General features: G+C 38.2%; 1 protein-coding gene across 31 annotated transcripts in view; it reads right to left on the bottom strand.

Annotated features, from left to right (window-relative positions):
• LOC105483059 (fragile histidine triad diadenosine triphosphatase) overlaps positions 1-19,288 on the bottom strand; it is a 1,492,666-nt gene that overhangs the window by 1,079,504 nt on the left and 393,874 nt on the right. For all 31 annotated transcript variants that reach the window (XR_011620120.1, XR_011620124.1, XR_011620122.1 and 28 more), the window contains one exon: positions 8,824-8,916. Coding sequence is in view for 13 of the 31 variants with exons in the window: in XM_071092017.1 (XP_070948118.1) it covers positions 8,824-8,916 (93 nt within the window). In the remaining 18 variants the exon portion in view is untranslated. The remainder of the gene's footprint in view (positions 1-8,823; positions 8,917-19,288) is intronic.

The following is a 19,288-nucleotide window of genomic DNA, read 5'->3' on the forward strand; positions in this document are numbered from 1 at the left end:
ATATTTAACAATTAGTATGGTAAAGGCACCAACCAGTATAGGCTTAATGCCTGTTCTGGTGCATACTAATTAAATATGAATTCTGTTTGAGGAATTATGAAGGCATCCAACTTGATCCTAGATCATGGGAGGTGCTTAAACATATACAATGCATTAAATGAAGCAAACACATGTTGTAAAATATTATAATAAAAAACTTAGCAGCAGTTATACTGAGCTCTCTATACTCTCCAATTATGTTTTTTCACCTGTGTTGAGTTTTTATTCCATGATTTTACTAAATGATTGTTACCTTAAAGTGATGAGCCACTTGTGTCTTTTGACTCATGATTGAGATAGTCCTCAAACAATTCTAGATTCAAAAAGACATAAAGTGATCTCACTTGGAATTTTATCAAGTCTATATTCATGTATAATCCTTATGTCTTCTTACTATAATGACTCCTTTATTATGACACTTTCTTCTTTATCTTTGATAATATTTTTTGTCTTAAAGTTTAGTTTGTCTGATATTAATATAGCCACTCTAGACTTCCTATGTTGTTTCCATGGTGTATCTATTTCCAGCAATTTATTTTAAACCTATCTGTGTTTTTACATTTAAAGGCTATCTCCTAACAGAATATAGCTGTTCTTGCTTTTTTATACATTCTAATCATCTCTGCATTTTTTGGATGTTTATTTATTTTTGTTTGGTTGGTTTCTTTGCCCACAAAATTTATTCATTTTGTCAATCATTTGAAAGTAGCTTACATTCATAAAGGTTGGACTTAGGTCTTTTTGAAAAAAACCTCTTTCATCTGTTTCTATTTATTTTTTTTTTTTCAACTTTCATTTTAGATTCAGGGGGTACATTTGCAGGTTTGTTACCTGGGTATATTGCATCATGCTAAGGTTTGGGGTATGAATGGTAGCATTACCCAGGTACTGAGCATAGTACCCACCATTTGGTTTTTCAACCTTTTTCCCCCTCACTTCTTCCCTGCTCTAGTAGTCCCCAGTGTCTATTGTTACCATCTTCATGTCCACAAGTACCCACAGTTTAGTTCCCACTTATAAGTGAGAACATGTGGCATTTTGTTTTCTGTTCCTGCATTAATTTGCCAGGATAATGGTGTCTAGCTGCATCCATGTTGCTGCAAATGACATGATTTCATTCTTTTTTATTGCTGCATAATATCCTATGGTATATATGTACCAAATTTTCTTTATCCGATCCACCATTGATGGGCACCTAGGTTGAGTCCATATCTTTGCTATTGTGAATAGTGCTGTGACAATGAACATGCAAGCACGTGTGTCTTTGGTAGAATGATTTGTTTTCTTTTGGATCTATACCCAGTAAAGGAATTGCTGGATCAAATGGTAGTTCTGTTTTAAGTTCTTTGGGAAATCTCCAAACTGCTTTCCACAGTGGCTGGACTAATTTACATTCCCACCAATAGTGTATAAGCATTCCTGTTTCTCAGCAGTCAGCAGTTTCACCAACATGTTTTTTTTTTGTTTTTTGTTTTTTGTTTTTTGTTTTTTTACTTTAGCTGTTCTGACTGGTGTGAGATGGTATTTCATTGTTTACTTTAGCCGTTCTGACTGGTGTCAGATGGTATTCCATTGTGGTTTTGATTTGTATTTCTCTGATGATTGGTGATGATGAGCATTTTTTCATGTTTGTTGGCCACTTGTATGTCTGTCTCCCTTTGAGAAGTTTCTGTTCATGTCTTTTGCCCATTTTTTAATGGGGTTGGTTTTTGCTTGTTCAATCATTTAAGTTCCTTATAGATTCTGGATATTAGACCTTTAGTGGCTGTGTAATTTGTGAATATTTTCTGTCATCCTATAGGTTGTTTACTCTGTTGATAGTTTCTTTTGCTATGCAGAATCTCTTTGGTTTGATTAGTCCCACTTGTCAATTTTTAGGTTTCTTGCAATTGCTTTTGAGGACTTAGTCATAAATTCTTTCCCAAGGCTGATGTCCAGAATGGTGATTCCTAGGTTTTCCTCTAGGATTCTCATACTTTGAGTTCTTACATTTAAATCTTTACTCCATATGGAGTTAGCTTTGTATATGGTGAAATGTAGGGGTCCAGTTTCATTCATCTGTATATAGCTAGCCAGATATCCCAGCACCATTTGTTAAATAAGGAATCCTTTCTCCATTCCTTTTGTTGACTTTGTTGAAGATCAGATGGTTTTAAGTGTGCAGCTGTATTTCTAGGTTCTCTAGTCTGTTCCATTGGTTTCTGTGTCTGTTTTGTACCAGTACTACACTGGTTTGATTACTGTAGCCTTGTAGTATAGCTTGGAGTTGAAAAATGTGTGCCTCCAGCTTTGTTCTTTTTTGTTTAAGTTTGCTTTGGCTATTCAGGCTCTTTTTTGACTCCACATGTACTTTATAATAGTTTTTTCCAGTTCTGTGAAATAAGGTAGGGTAGTTTTATAGGAATAGTATAAAACCTGTAGATCATTTTGGGCAGTATGGCCCCATTAATGAAATTGATTGTTCCAATCCATGAGCACGGAATGTTTTTCCATTTGTTTGTGTCATCTATGATTTCTTTTAGCAGTATTTTGTGGTTCCCCTTGTATACATATTTCATCTCCTTGGTTAGATGTATTCCTAAGTATTTTATATACTTCTATTTTTTCCGGCTATTGTTAATGGGATTTCCTTCTTGATTTGGCTCTCAGCTTGAACATTATTGGTGTGCAGAAATGCTACTGATTTCTGTACATTGATTTTGCGTCCCGAAACTTTACTGAAGTTGTTTCTGAGTTCTAGGAGGCTTTTGGTGGAGTCTTTGAGTTTTTTAGGAATAGAATCATATTGTCTGCAAAGAGAGATAGTTCAATTTCTTCTTTTCCTATTTAGATGCATGTTATTTCTTTCTCTTACCTGATTGCTCTGGCTAGCACTTCTGGTACTATGTTGAATAGGAGTAGTAAGAGTGGACATCTTTGTCTTGTTCCAGTTTGCAAGGGGAATGCTTTCAGTTTTTGCCCATTCAGTATGATATTGGCTGTGGTTTTATCATAGATGGCTCTTATTATTTGGAAGTATGTTCTTCATTGCCTAGCTTCTTGAAGTTTTTTATCATGAAGGGATGTTGGATTATAGCAAAAGCTTTTTCTACATTTATTGAGATGATTCTAAGGCTTTTTAAAATCCTATTTATGTGGTAAATCACATTTTTATTTGCATATGTTGAACAAAATTTGCAAGCCAGAATGAAGCCTACTTGATCATGGTGAATTAACTTTTTGATGTGCTGAATTGGGTTTGCTAGTATTTTGCTGAGGATTTTTGCCTCTATGTTCGTCAGGGATATTGGCCTATTGATTTCTTTTTTTTTCATTGTGTTTTTGTCAGGTTTGGTATCAGGGTGAATGCATAGAATGAGTTTGGGAGAAATTCCTCCTCTTCAATTCTTTGGAATAGTTCAGTAGAATTGTACCAGCTCTTCTTTGTACATCAGGTAGAATTTTGCTATGACACCTCTACATTTTAGAGTCATTAGTCCATTGACATTTAATCTGATTACTGATCTGGTTGCATTTAGAGCTGTAAGTTTATTATTTGTTTTCTGTTTGCTCCTCTGCTTCTTGTTTTTCTTTTTCTTCCCTCTGCAATCTTTGGATCTTTTTTTTTTTCTTTTAATTTAGGATTCTATTTTATCTTTGGATTTTCAGTGGTTGTTCTAGGAATTAAAACATATATTCTTGATCTTTCACAGTCTACCTAGATTTAATTTTATACTATCTTACATAAAATTGAAAAACTTTGCAACTGTATAAATCCATTTGCCACCACCTCCATTCTTTATGCTATAAAGTCATATGAATTACATCTATACATATGACATCACAAACACCACAAGACAATGTTATAATTTTTGCTTTAACAGGTCCTGTGTATGTTAAAGATCTTATCATGAAAAATTATATTTACAATTTCCAATTTTTTTTATTCCTTCTTGAAGACTTAAGATTCCATCTGGTGTTATCTCACTTTAGCCTGAATAATCTTTCCTTTAGCATTTCTGTGGTGCAGGTCCGCTGACAATAAATGCTCTTAGTTTCCTTTTATCTGAAAATGTCCTTAATTTGCCTTTACTCACAAAGGGTATTTTCACTACATGTAGAATTCTGGATTAACAGTTTTTTGCTTTTTTTCCCCCCTCATTTGTACTTTAAAAATATCATTTCACTTTTTCTGGCCTTTATAAATTCTGACGAGACGGCAGTGTTCATTTAAAGCATTGTTCCACCAAAGATACTGTGCCATTTTTCTCTGGCTACTATCAAGATTCTCTCTTTATTGTTGGTGCTCACCAGTTGGAATACGATGTACCTATGCACAGTTTTCTTTAAATGTATCCCATTTGGGGTTCACTGCATTTCTTGCTCTATGCATTTATGTATTTCACCAAATTTGAAAATTTGGGCCCATTATTTCTTCAAATATTTTTTCTGTTTCATTCTCTTTCTCTTCTCCTTCTGAGACTCCAATTACATGTAAACTAGGCATTTTAATTTCTGTTACACAGGTCCCTGAGTCTCTGTTTATTTTTTCTATTCAGTTGTTTTAAGTCTTTTTTTCTTTCAGTTCTTCCAAAAGAAAATTTCTATGGATCTCTTTAAGTTCACTGACACTTTCGTTTTTTACCTCCAGTTGCTGTAAGTATACTCAATGAGTTTTTATTTTGAATATTGTATTTTCAGTTTTCAGAATTTCTATTTGGTTCTTTTTGCAGTTTCTGTTTACTACCTTCTTATTCATTGTGAGTTTATTTTCCTATTATTTGTGGAGCATGGTTATAATAGCCACTTTAAAATCTTTGTTAATTCCCACATCTGGCTCATCTTGGAATTGGTCTCAGATAATTGCCTTTTGTCTTCAGAATGAGTCAATTTTATTGGGTTTTCATAGATCATGTAATTTGGGCTTGTATGATTTGCAAGTATGTATGTTATGGTATGAAGAGTTTGAATCCTGTTACAGTTTTCTGAAGGGTATTGATTTATTTGTTTTAGCAGGCAATTAGTTATACTCAAATTTCAAACTATCTTTTGGGTGGCAGCTCAAACTTCAGTTCAGTTCTTTTACCTTTGTGATAATTTGTGTCTGCTCCATCCAAGAATATACACATGACATATACCTCAAAATTACATGACGTGACCTCACTTGGAATTTTATCAAGAGCATATTCATCTACAATTCTTACACCTTCTTAATATGACTTACTATTACGAAATATTCTGCTTTATCTCTGGTAACTCTTTTTGTCTGAAAGTTTAGTTTGTCTCACATTAATAAATCCAAGAGTCAGCCAGAAATGTGGGTAGTGTTTATATACAGATTTGGGAGCTTCCCCTCTCTGCCTCTCCTCTTTCCAAGATTCTAAATTCATTTTCCTGTGGCTATGATTGCCCTGAACCTTGTTCTTTGGGTCTTCAAACCAAAACACTGTGAGTTTTCTATTGGAGGCTGGCCATCTGAAGTGACATTAATTTTAGCCTGCTTTCAGTCTAAAAGTTGTAAAATGGGAAACTCACTCTGGACAGATCTGTGCTTCCAAGTTTTGAATTTCAGCTCCCTTCCAGAATCTTTCTGCTTATTTTTATTCTCTAGTAATTTCTTTTTTTCTTTTTTCTTTTTCTTTCTTTCTTTTTTTTTTTTTTTGGTCTTTTGGTACTTTATAGTTGATATCTGTGAGAATTGCAGGTCCAGTAGAACTTACTTAGCCATACTGGAAATGGAAACAAGTAAAAACATTTAGGAAACATTGCTTTGCATTTCCTAACACCTCACCTCAAAATACTTAACCTCCATCCATTCCCTCATTTAGTGACATTTGAGTTTAGTTTTAAGTAGAAATAGAAGCCAGGGTCAGGGCTTCCTTGATCATCTTGCCAAGTACATGAGAAGGCTTGGAATGAAAACACAGCATAAAGTTAAATGATAGAATGGTAGAACATCAATCAATTCTAGCTCTTAGACTGGTGGCATTTAATCTCAAAGCAATGAGACTTATACAGAATCATGACTATCAGTGATAATCTACATGGTACTTGGCCACGTTATTTTACCTTATTTTTTTGGTCTCAGATATCTCTAAATCCTGACTCATTGAAAACTGCAATAGATAATATCCCAAGAGAAATACAATACTGAAAATCCTAAAATGCCAATCCAGAGTTGGTAATTGCATAATTCCTTCTAATCACAATCATTATGACTTCCATTTCTTGAAAGATTTGTATACCAGCCACCTTGCTAACCACTTTACATAAATCGTCAGTTAATCCTTCACAACTATTCTTTGCAGCAGTTCCCTAGAATAACTAGCTTCATTTTATGGAGGAAGAAACCAGAGTTCCGAGAGGTTGAGTTCACTAAGAGCACACAGCAAACAGTAGAACTCTGAGTCTGTCTGTGTAAAGACAAGAAATAGCAAAGGGGTTTTGGAGACATCGGGCACATATCCTTCACTATTAGGAGACAAAATATACGTCTTTCTAGGAGTAAGTAGGGTTTCTAAAACTTAAATAGTCTATAGTTCTTTTTTTTTTTTTTTGAGATGGAGTCTTGCTCTTTTGCCCAGGCTGGAGTGCAGTGGCGCGATCTTGGCTCATTGCAAACTCTGCCTCCTGGGTTCATGCCATTCTCCTGCCTCAGCCTCCCGAGTAGCTGGGATTACAGGCACCTGCCACCACACCCGGCTACTTTTTTGTATTTTTTTAGTAGAGACGGGGTTTCACTGTGTTAGCCAGGATGGTCTTGATCTCCTGACCTCGTGATCTGCCTGCCTCAGCCTCCCAAAGTGCTGGGATTACAGGAGTAAGCCACCGTGCCCTGCCAGTTTTTTTTTTTTATCAGTAATTATTAATATTAAAATGCCACCCTTCCAGAAACAATATATTTTATATTGACAGCTTTTATGTTTAAAAAGAGCCTTCTGGATGGGCGCAATGGCTCATTCCTGTAATCCCTGCACTTTGGGAGGCTGAGATGGGTGGATCACTTGAGGTCAGTAGTTCAAGACCAGGCTGGCCAACATGGTGAAACCCTATCTCTACTAAATATACAAAAATTAGCTGGGTGTGGTGGCTTGTGCCTGTAATCCCAGCTACTTGGGAAGCTGAGGCATGAGAATTGTTTAAACCCAGGAGATAGAGGTTTCTGTAAGTTGAGATCGCACCACTGTACTCCAGCCTGGGTAACAGACAGAGGGAGCCTCCGTCTAAAAAAAAAAAAAAAAAAAGCCTTCCTTCAGAGCTTAAAACACTAACCCAAACAATAACAAAAAGGATCACATAATTATATGCAAAGGCTCGTATGAAAAAGCACATAACACCAGTGCTCCATTTTGCCTTATTTCATTTACTGCCTTTAAATTTTCTTTGTTTTCCAGGTAAACTATCTAAAGATGCCTGCCTCATCCCATGACAAGATGCAGCAATGTCTCACAGTTCTACAACTCTAGCAGCAATCCTGCCTAACTTTGCAAATTTTGCATAAACCATGGGTTTCAAGTGACTGTGGAATGAGAGGGAAAGGGAAGGCGGCACGAAGGATAAGCTGGTTGACATTGTAAAGTGGATACAGGAAACTGGGTCTCAACTGGAAGCAGAAAAAGGAGCATAGTATCTTTGTGTTCTGGCACATAGGATTATTCAATATACATATTATTATACATGTTAAATTGTCTGAGACCTGGGAATGAGAGATATTGTTAAAGGTGTAAAGATGAGATGAAGTGACAGAAAAGGAAAGGAGTAAATATGAGTCCTAGGGAGGGGTTACATGAGCACGGTCCCCTGACGACATGCTAGAGATTACCAGGTTAGTGCATTGCTCCTACTTTATTGCTATTATTATTATTTTGGGTTTTTTTGTGGCAGTGTCTCACTCTGTCACCCAGGCTGGACTGCAATGGCACGATCTTGGCTCACTGCAACCTCCACCTCCCGGGTTCAAGCAATTTTCCTGCCTCAGCCTCCTGAGCAGCTGGGATTACAGGCACCCACCACTGCTTCTGGCTAATTTTTGTATTTTTGGTAGAGACAGGGTTTCACCATGTTGGCCAGGCTGGTCTCAAACTCCTGCCCTCAAGTGATCCACCATCTCGGCCTCCCAAATTGCTGGGATTATAGGCCCTTTGCTGCTATTTTTAAAAATACATATTCAACATATCCAGTGAAATCGTTCAAAGATGCATACAGAGAAGTGATTATTTTACTCTAACTTAAAGCCTCTTTGTAAGACCTACCCTTCACTGTCCATCCCAGTATATGCCACTAGGACTTCCTCTGACCACGAACGGTGCCATGCCGTGGAAGGAATTCTGTTTCATAACAGAGCCTCCTCCTGCTGCTCCTAATTTCATTTCCATTCCACTAGCATTCTTAAAGCCATGCAAAACATAACAACTTGACTTTGTAACTGTTTAACCTTACTTTTTACACATAAAAATTATTAAATATGTGTAACTGCTGGGGAAAGGATAATATAATGGCATGTCAATCAGGTAACAGGTAAGTTACATTTCATGGAAAAGAAGGGGAATGCTTTCTTCAGAAAGTGAAGTCATCATTCTTTTATTTAACTGACATAATATTTATACCCCAATTTTTAAAATGGCAGCTACAAATAGAAGTCGAAAGAGGGTAAATTCTCCAAGGGAATCTAGCCCTGAAATTTTACCATTTTAAAAGTTCTATTTTACATGTACATAGGAACATGACTACTATTATAAGAGTACTCATAGCAGGTCAATTATTTCAAACTCTTTGAAAAAAAAATCAAAATTAAGTAAACCCTACCTTTCAGAAGACTGCTGCCTCTTCGGAGTCCTCAGTGGCAGGATGCACAGAGCTTTTACAGAAGGTCTAAGCAGGCAGGTATTCCCAGGACACCTACACCAAGGACAAGGAATTCAGATGATTATTTCAGAAGTGATCCAGATGGCTCTAGGTTCAATTTCATTAGGAATATTCACCGTGAATACTGAGCATTGCCACACAGGTATTGTTAAAAGGGCAGAATGGAAGTACATATGTGATTTTTGTATGCATTGTCATTAGTCTGCACATGGGAGACTGTGGCTCAAAAGGGTATAAGTGGTTCATACATGATCACACAAGAAAAGGGGCAGAACCGTGCCTTAATTATTCATTTCTGATTCCTAGTCCAGGGTTGTTTCAGCTGCATCATTTGACCCTCTTCAAGAACTGGAAAGTCCTGGCACTGGGGCTTTCCATTTTGCAAAGAGATAAGGCTGACCCATGTGTCTGGTGGGAAGAGTCTTTCTCTGGTTTTCTGATGGTCTATGCCAAGTCATTTGTATGAAGCATCATGTGTGGGCCAGTTTACTCACTTTCCCTTGAAACTCTGGTGTCCACAGAATCTGAAGGAATCTGACAAGCAAAGGAACATGGGTTTTTTTGGTCCCACTGGCCTGAGTTTGAATCCTAGTAATGTGTTTGCTACGTCTATGTCCTATGTCGCTGCTCAATTTCACTGAGACTCACTTTCCATCTCTATCAAACGGGTATAATAATATTTGAAGGATACATTTATGAAGAAGATTTTTTTTTCTAAATAAGAATAAAGCACCAAGCACAGTTTCTGGCACATGTTAGATGCTAGGGTGAAGTGAAAGCCCCATGACCCACCTTACTTGCAGGGATAACCCCAAAGTGGACAAGTGACAGGGAGGCTATTGAGACCTTGCTGCCCATAAATCACTCAATGACAATGCACTAATCCCCCAACTGGCTGGTTCCTCACTGCTCTGACCTCTACCTCTGGGTTTCCTTCATGTACACTTCTTTGAAATAAAAATATCATAAACACCAATTCATTCCCTAGGATCTCATTTAGAGGTAATTGTTTCCTTTTTTAATCTAATAATTTTGGTCCACATCATGTTACATGGTCAGCTCAATGTAGTAATTGAAAGCAGATGATCATTCATTTAACAAATATTTATTGAGATTTTACTAAGGTGTCAGGCACTATTCTCTATAGTAGTGAACATAATGGTCCCAGATCGGGACCATGATGCTGTCTACCTTCTGGTAGAGGAGACAAACAAACAAGATACATATGAAAATACGTGATTGCTTAAATAGTGCTAAGGACTCTGGAGAAACACATAGCAGGAAGGGAGGTGGTGAGTGTTATGGGTTGAATTCTGTTCCCCTAACCCCTCCCCATCAGGAAAAAAGATATGTTGAAGTCCTAACCCTCAGTACTTAGAATGTGCCCTTATTTGGTAATAGAATTGATACAGATATAATTATTTAAGTTAAGATGAAGTCATACTGGAGTTTGGTGGGCGGGCCTCTAATCCAATATGATTGGGTATAAGAGGATGACCACATGAAGACACAGAGACACAGGGGAGAAGGAACACCATGTGAGGACAAAGGCCGACATTGGAGTTATGTAGCTTTGGAGTTATGTAGCTGCAAGCCAAGGATTGCCGGCGAATCACCAGAAGTTAGGGAGAAGCAAAGAAAGATTTCCCTGCAGATTTCAGAGGGAGCATGGCCCTGGTGACACTTTGATTTCAGACTTGTAGCCTCCAGAACTATGAGACAATAAATTTCTGTTGTTTTAAGCCACTCAGTATATGGTACTTAATTACTGCCACCCTAGGAAATCAATACAGTGTGTTTGGGGAGATTGTTTCATTTTTGAGCAAGGAGATCAGGAAAGATCTCACTGAAAAGGTAATGTCTCAGGGAAGATTTGAGGTGCAGGAGACAGCCATGATGATGGCTCTGGATGAAGAAATTCTAGGCAGAGGGAACAGAAAGTACAAACATCCCAGGCAGGTGCATGTTTGTATGTTAGAACAGCAGGGAGCCCAGTGTGGCTGGAATAGCCAGGGGAGAGTGGCAGGAAACCAGGTCAGAGTGATGACAAGGAGCTGGAGGGTGCTGGACCTTATGGGCCACTCTAAGAACTTAGGCTTTTACTTGGAGCAAGGTGGGAAGCCATTGCCTAGTTCTGAGCAGAAGTGAACCAAGATCTGACTTACATTTTAATAAGCTCTCTCTGGCTGTTTGGAAAGAATAAACTGAAGAACAAGGCCACTTAGGAGGCTCCTGCAGTTATCCTGGTGAATAAAGGTGCTAGCCAGGTAGCATGCAGGATAGTGAAAACTGATCAGTCCTTTGCAAAATATTTTGAAAGCAGATCCAAAAGGATTTTCAATAGATTGCAGATAGAAATATGCCTGACTTCTTGATAGTACATAGAATTAATTTAGAAACCATAACAATTTAACTGTACTGATCATCTGAATAAATTATCTTCTCAAATGCCAGACTAGCCAAAGATATTAGCAACATATTTAACAGGGAATAAGTAGAATACATAAGGAACGCCTAAAATCAACAAAGAGAAAAAGATAAATAAATATTGTTTTAAATAGTGATTAAAAGAAGAAACAATGGACCATAGACTAAGAAAAGCAGCTTAATCTCACTCACTGATATGGTTTGGCTATGTCCCCACCCAAATCTCACCTTGTATTGTAATTCCCATAATTCCCATGTGTCATGGAAGGAACCTGGTGGGACATAATTGAATCATGGGTATGGGTCTTTTCCATGCTGTTCTCATGAGAGTGAATAAGTCTCAAGAGACCTGATGGTTTTAAAAACGGAAGTCTCTCTGCACAAGCTCTCTATCTGCCTGCTGCCATCCATGTAAGATGTGACTTGCTTCTCCTTGCCTTCCGCCATGATTGTGAGGCCTCCTCAGCTATGTGGAACTGTGAGTCCATTAAACTTCTTTCTGTTGTAAATGCCCAGTCTCCAGTATGTCTTTATCAGCAGCATGAAAACCGACTAATACTCTAACTAAACATGAGGAAAATGCAAATGAAAATAATGGGATTCTACTTTATTTCTGTCAGACTAGTTAATATGAAAAAGACTGACACAATTGAGTGTTGTCCAAGATATGAGAAAAAATAGCATATTATTCTAGTTTACTTCCAGCAGAATCATGAATTGGTATATTATTCTATTGAGCAATTTTACTATATTATCAAAAGTGACATTACACATATGCCATGGCATAGTGACTCTTCTTGGGGGTTATACCAGGGCTAAGAAACACACATATAAGGAGATATGTACTAAAATAATTATTGCAGCACCTTTTTCAGTATAACGAAACTTGGAAATGACCTAAAAGTCACCCTTAAAGGCAAATGGGTAAATAAAATATGCTACATTTATATGATTAAAGGACCTATGGCTGTTAAAAAGCATAGATTGGTTTTATAGGCATCAGTGTGGATGTTTCAAAAATGTCATGGGCAGAAAAGCAACACAAAGGAAAATGTTAAACATACAAACACGATAGTATGTATTCATTGTAGATCAGGGTCCCCAACCCCCAGGCAGCAGACCAGTACCAGTCTGTGGCCTGTTAGGAACCGGGCCACACAGCAGGAGGTGAGTGGCGGGCAAGCAAGCACTACTGCCTGAGCGCCGCCTCCTGTCAGCTCAGCAGGGACATTAGGTTCTCATAAGAGCAGAAACCCTATGGTGAACTGTGCATGCGAGGATCCAGGGATCTAGGCTGCCTGCTTCTTATGATGAGACCCTAACGCTCGACGATCTGAGGTGGAACCGTTTCATCCCGAAACCATATCCCCCACTCCCCATCCATGGAAAAATTGTCTTCCACAAAACCAGTCCCTGGTGCCAAAAAGTTGGGTACTGCTGCTGTGGATTCACATATATGTATGTAAAAGTATAAACAATGGACTAGTCAAATACATCCCATTATGGTAAGGAATTTTGGGCAGGGGTTAGAGGCAGCAAAGAAAGTGGAGGGTGGAGGGAAGGACAGGACATTATTGGTGAAAATTATTTGGAAGGAAGGAAGGAAGGAAGGAAGGAAGGAAGGAAGGAAGGAAGGAAGGAAGGAAGGAAGGAAGGAAGGAAGGAGGGAGGGAGGGAGGGAGGGAGGGAGGGAGGGAGGGAGGGAGGGAGGGAGGGAGGGAAGGAAGGAAGGAAGGAAGGGAGTTACCAGTTCTGGACTGCACTTAAGCTAATCATACATGGGGATAGATGAGGTTAGTTTTTTGTTTGTTTGTTTTTTATTTTTATTTTTTTTGAGACGGAGTTTTGCTCTTGTTGCCCAGGCTGCAGTGCAATGGCACAATCTCGGCTCACTGCAATCTCTGCCTCCCAGTTTCAAGTGATTCTCCTGCCTCAGCCTCCCAAGTAGCTGGGATTATAGGCACGCACCACCACGCCCGGCTAATTTTGTATTTTTAGTAGAGACGGGGTTTCACCATGTTGGTCGGGCTGGTCGAGATTAGTTTTTTAAAGATGAAACTCAAAACTGTGTTTTAATAATCAGTGAGACCATTCGTGATTCCTCCCAGACTGTCTCAGTGTGGAGGGCTGAATTTCAGTTCAGCCAGCAGAGGGAACCGTCTGTCATTTGGATTGACAAGGAGCTCTCTGCCAGGGGAACACCAGAACACCACAAGCAGCCATGGTCTTCACCACCTCCTCATTGGCCCTGGAACCACCAACACTACAGGACACAGGAACACACATTTACAGACAAAGTAAACCAAGAGTACACCATGAACATCTTTTCAACCTTTTTAAAAGCACGTTGCAATTTTCTAGAATCAAGGGAACAATATGCTTGATTAGTACTTCGGCAGACTTGGCAATTTTGCTTGTCATATTTCTCTCCTTAAAGCAAGTTGGTCGTTAACCTTCCATGTTCTAGGACTTGAGATTAGGTTTTCCCCCCACAAAATGAAATCTTTTCTTAAAAAAGAAAAGAGTTTGCTTTAGGATAATTCATTTTTTGCTGCTAATAACTGCAAGATCCTTTTTGAGCCAAGGAGGTCATTCTTGAAAGGGGCTAGAATTGTGAAAAATGTTCCTTCTTTTCCTGGAGAGAGAGTCTGTGAAGCAAAAAAAGCTTGCAGGAAAGTTCAGTAATCATGAAGTGAAAGCCCAAAGTGACCTGAATGCTTCCTCCTGGGTCAATATTGTATGTTTAAAAAGAAACAACCAAACCTTTAAAGAAAAATCTGGCCATCCCCAAATCCCAATACATGAAACTGGAAGGCAGGAGGCACCAGTAAAATGCTGGATTTGCTCTCACTGTTTGGCCTCCATCACAGTTACAATAGTTCAATATTATCCTTTTGTGCGTGTCATCCTAAAAATGGGATTTGGATTGGTTTCTAACAATAAAACGAGCAAGGTAGTAAAGGAATGTTATGAATAAGTTACCAATGTAAATATGCTATTTTGCGCCTTTGAATTTGAGTGTCAATAAACATGATTCCACACATGGAAATTAGACTTTTCAGAGCTACTACACTGAATCATTTAATTTGTCTGAGTAAGTACTTATAATAATGTGGCTGCTCTGCATTGCAATAAACATCGGGTTTTCAATTGAACAAATGAAGTACGTGATACTCCTTATAAATGGAACTGCAGCAAAGGGCGTTCAGCTAGGGGGCTGTGCACTAAAACGAGATGGGTGATAAGAACATCTCTCTCCAGCCCCGCTGATAGCGAAAGGAAAGAACATATGGCCTCTGGTGCTACATTTTCTGTTCCTGGACAGAAACAAGGCTGAAGCCTCACTGTGAAATGATGGGGGGACTGTTGCTATTTTGGGTTGTCACAGGGTAACTTGTCACACTACTCAGGACACATGAGGACAGATAATTCTGTTCCCCCAGATTGTGGACTTGAGAATGCTTTAGCAAAATAGCATAGGGATATATTTTTCTTAGTGGTGAAGGACATGGGTTTGAATCCTGGGCTCTATCAACCAAACAGTTGCATGATTGTACCCAAGTAATCATCTGTCTTCTCCATGCTCATTTTCCTGTTTGGTAAAATGAGGATAATAACTTTGGCTTCCTCATTAAGTTGTTAGGGGGATTCAGTGAGATAATTTATGTAAAGAACCCAGCACATGATTAGAATTCACCTTTTTTATCATCATTATCATTGCCATCATTATTATTATGTTTAACCTTACTTTTATTGTAATCCATTATTCAATTTTCATTCAAAGCTCATTAAAACACAACTCACTACATTGTTTAGTAATTAATTACTTTTGTTCATTTAACAAAGTTTTTATAAGTATAACAAGTGCCAGGCACAATGCTAGGGGCTAGGGTACAAAGGTGATCTAATCCTCCTGGAAGCTACTGGGGGAGATGGGCATGAGTCAAAGGCTCCCATAGGAAGTGAAATCTTTGAAATTCAGGGAACAGCTCTAAAAGAAAGGAGCAGGCTAGGCACGGTGGCTCATGCCTATAATCCCAGCACTTTGGGAGGTGAGGTGGGTGGATCACCTGAAGTCAGGAGTTCGAGACCAGCCTGGCCAACATGGCAAAACCCCGTGTCTACTAAAAATACAAAAATTAGCCAGGCATGGTGGTGGGTGCCTGTAATCCCAACCACTTGGGAGGCTGAGGCAAGAGAATCATTTGAACCCGGGAGGCAGAGGCTGCAGTGAGCCGAGATCATGCCATTGCACTTCAGCCTGGGCAATAAGAGTGAAACGCTGTCTCAAAAACAAAACAAAACAAACAAAAAACAAAGGAGCGGATCACTCTAAGAGATACTAAAACAAAGGAACTTAAATTAAACCTGAGACCTGAAGGATGAGAAGGAGGAGAACAAGGGATGGCTTTCTTGAGAGAGACACAACAATATTCAAAGGCATGGAGTTTACAGCACTTTATCATTGTTATCAAAAGTCAGTGCAAAATGATCTACTGAATAGTTCAATGAAATCTAACAACTATGTGACAGGCACCTACTATGAGTCAGGCATTGAGTCAAACTCTAGAAACACAATAGTAAAGACAGTTATGATCTATGCCCGCACCCTTTCCTCCCAACACCTACTCCTGTGTTTGAAAACCACACCAAAGTCAATATTTATTTTGTAACCAATAAATTACCCCTTTGTTTTTGACCACAGAGAGATTTCACCTGCATGGAAAAACTGGAATGCTTTCTCTGGTCAGACAAGGAATGTTACACAAGTCAAATAATTCCCTTTCTTCTTAGTTGCTGGATACCTACAACCAAGTTTGGTTTATTTCATGGGCCTACCAACTTATACTACTAAAGATGGTCATGTTTCTCAAGTTTCTTGAGATCTTTGTCCAATGTGCTTTTTGTAGTATTCGTGGTACCTAACATGGTGCTCAATGGAAAGCATTTAATAACTTCTGATTGTCAGATGGATGAAGAATATAAAGCTTGCCTGGCTCAACTTGGGCTCCATGATAAGCAGTGAAGAATTGAAACTTGGTAGACCAGAATATGCCTCCCCGCAACATGCTTCTTTAGCATAAGGATTATTTTGAGCTGATTATTTTGAGAGACTGCAGCTACAGGAGAAGATCTGAAAACAGAATGGAAGTTACCTTTTTGTAAAGGGAATTTACAAAATCTCTATTCGTAAGGGTGTCTCCCTCTCTGTACCAGGAAGAGAAGGATGACCAAATCACTAGAGACTCTTACCAATGGAGAAGACATCAACTTAAATCTGTACGACAAACCTTACCCATGTTTACCGTACTTTCCTGGGCATCCCTCCACAACTGACTATCCCCCATACCCTTCTTTTTTTTGTTTCAGTGGACAATGGTATTTGAGCCTGAACTCAAGGCCACCTCTTTGAGATTTATTCATATCTCTGGGTTTCTCCCATGTGTACATGAGATATACACATTTTTAACTTCTGTTTGTTTTTCTCTTGTTACAGGGTCTGTCCCAACCTAACAACCACAAAGAGTAAAGAGAAAATTACTTTTCTTTCCCTACACTTACTTTTCTCTAATCTCCAGGTTGAGAGGAAATAACTAAAACAAGCAGCTGAAAATCATCAAAACATGATTTTCACTGAAAAGCAGCCCAATAGCCAAACAGAAGAACCATGTAAACCAAAAGAAGAGAGTGGTAAGTGAACTATAAGGTACCATTAGAGATTTCTGTCAGGGAATAAGATTCTTATAACAAAATATTTACTTTTCTTACTCTGGTGCTAGTAAAAGTAGAGAAATGTCACTGTTTTAATTAATGTCTAAGTAACAGGGAAAAATATTAAGCTTCTTCATGACAAAATGGAAATATATTTGCAATTCCACATCCTAATGTTCTCTCAGTTGTTTTGGAAAAGCTATTAGTCTGGTTTCTTCCACAATAGGAGAGCAAAAAGTTATAATATGGTCTATCTGGTTAACTATCAGGAAGAGGAGAAACCAATTTAGAAGAAATTTGGAAGACACCTATTTTATCGCTATTAGAGCGAAGTAGAGATCTGTCTTGTTCACAGTCAAAGCAACCCAATTCACACACACAAAAAAAACAACAACAAATGTTACATTTATGGAGGTATTAAAACATCTCATCCTTGTCCTTAGCTTAACATATTAATGAGAATTTCTGAATTAATCTCCGATCGTGAACTGTGTGTACATGTGATATAACGGCAGTAAATAGTGCACAGCTTGCTTCAGGCATCTTTTATGACAGATTCTATGACAGATAGAAAATCTTTAAGATTAAATTATTTCTGTATTTCCCTAAGAAACTGATCAGTGCTAACAAGTATACCACTTCCCCAACTAGTTGATAAAACAGAAAAGAAAATATTATTAAGTGATGGCACTTGAGGAAATAGTTAAAAGGAGAAACTCAGAACATAAGATTGTGATTATATATAATGAGGAGATTCTCAAAATGGCACAGAAAGGAAAGGGATGAGTTGAAGCTGAAAAACATATGTTTTTAGGAGGTAAGTTATTCCATAAAGCAATTACTAAAATGTGAGAGTTCTTCTTATGGTTCTCAACCTTATATGCTGAAAGAGAACTTCTTATAATGCAAGACTAAGAGAGCCAATTACTTCAGCACCAAGGTACATCATAAATCTCTGGACTTGGCAGTTCAAAAAAACTCTTGGAAAATGTTCTTCTAAAATCTTCACTAACAACCCTGACTTTATAAATGTAGACTCTAAAAGGATGAATGAAAACTAACCAATTAGATAGCAAAATGGAGAAGAGAGAGCAGTGAATATAAAGACCTGCCAGAGTTCCAGTTGTACCTCTGCCACTAACTAGCTTCAGACTTAGTTCATATTTACAATAAAACCATAATCATAAAAAATAACAATTATGGAGCACTTAGTATGCCAAGAACTTTTCATATATTATCTAATTTAATCATCCTAACAACCTATGAGGGAGACACCACATTAGAGAAAAGCAGTTCAAGAGCTTGTCCAAGACCACCCAGCTGCTCTGAGTGATGGGTTAGGATTCAAACACGGTATTTTTGGACCCCAGAGCCCAACCCTTAACCACTCACTCTGTAGACAAGTTCAGAAACCTCCTAGGATGATCTAAAAGGCTTCTTTCAGCAATAGGGCGCTAAGATTTATGAGACACGATTGTATACTGGAAAAAAACCTCAGGTTTTGAAGTGACTTTGTAGCCCAGTTGAGCAGCTTCTTCTCTAAGTCTCAGAATCTTAGATAACAACACTACTTACCTTACAAGCTGGCCTAAGGATCAGAGATAATACTAGAGTCCTTAGCCCCAAGTAATTAATAGTAATAATAATAATAATAGGCAGCATTTATATAATGCTCACTATGTGCTGGGCACCATCTAAGCATTTTTTTCCCCACGTTAAAGTATGCAATCTTCACGATGACCTTAAAAGTACTATTATTTTGTACTTTTTAACTAATTGTATAAGAATACAAAAAAGAGTTCTATTATTTTGATTCCTGTTTTATCAATGAGGAAACAGAGGCAAAGAGAGTTAAATTACTTGACCTAAATCGCAGTTACTAAGTTGCAGATCTTGGATTCTGATCCAGACAGAATGACTCACTAGACAACCCAAAACATATTGGATGCACTCCAAGTGATACATAAAGAACCTCCTTGCTATGCCCAATGGCTGTGTCACTCTCGCCCAAAGTGACAAATTTAGCATAAACTTGGGAGGATGAAATACATAGGGATGCCCTGATAGCCTGCCTACTGTCATTCAGCAGACTGTGTCTTTGAAAAAAATCAACTTCAATAGAAACCAGCAAGAAAGAGATACATCACGTATGTCAGATATATGTGGTCACACTATTTTTTCTGCTGCCTGGCTAATCACTCCCTTTGTGTTGAAAACGTGCTGCTTTAGATCAATTAATAAAAGAAAGCACTGAGGCACCATAAAA

Source organism: Macaca nemestrina, chromosome 2 (assembly GCF_043159975.1).
Source record: "Macaca nemestrina isolate mMacNem1 chromosome 2, mMacNem.hap1, whole genome shotgun sequence".
NCBI lineage: Eukaryota > Metazoa > Chordata > Mammalia > Primates > Cercopithecidae > Macaca > Macaca nemestrina.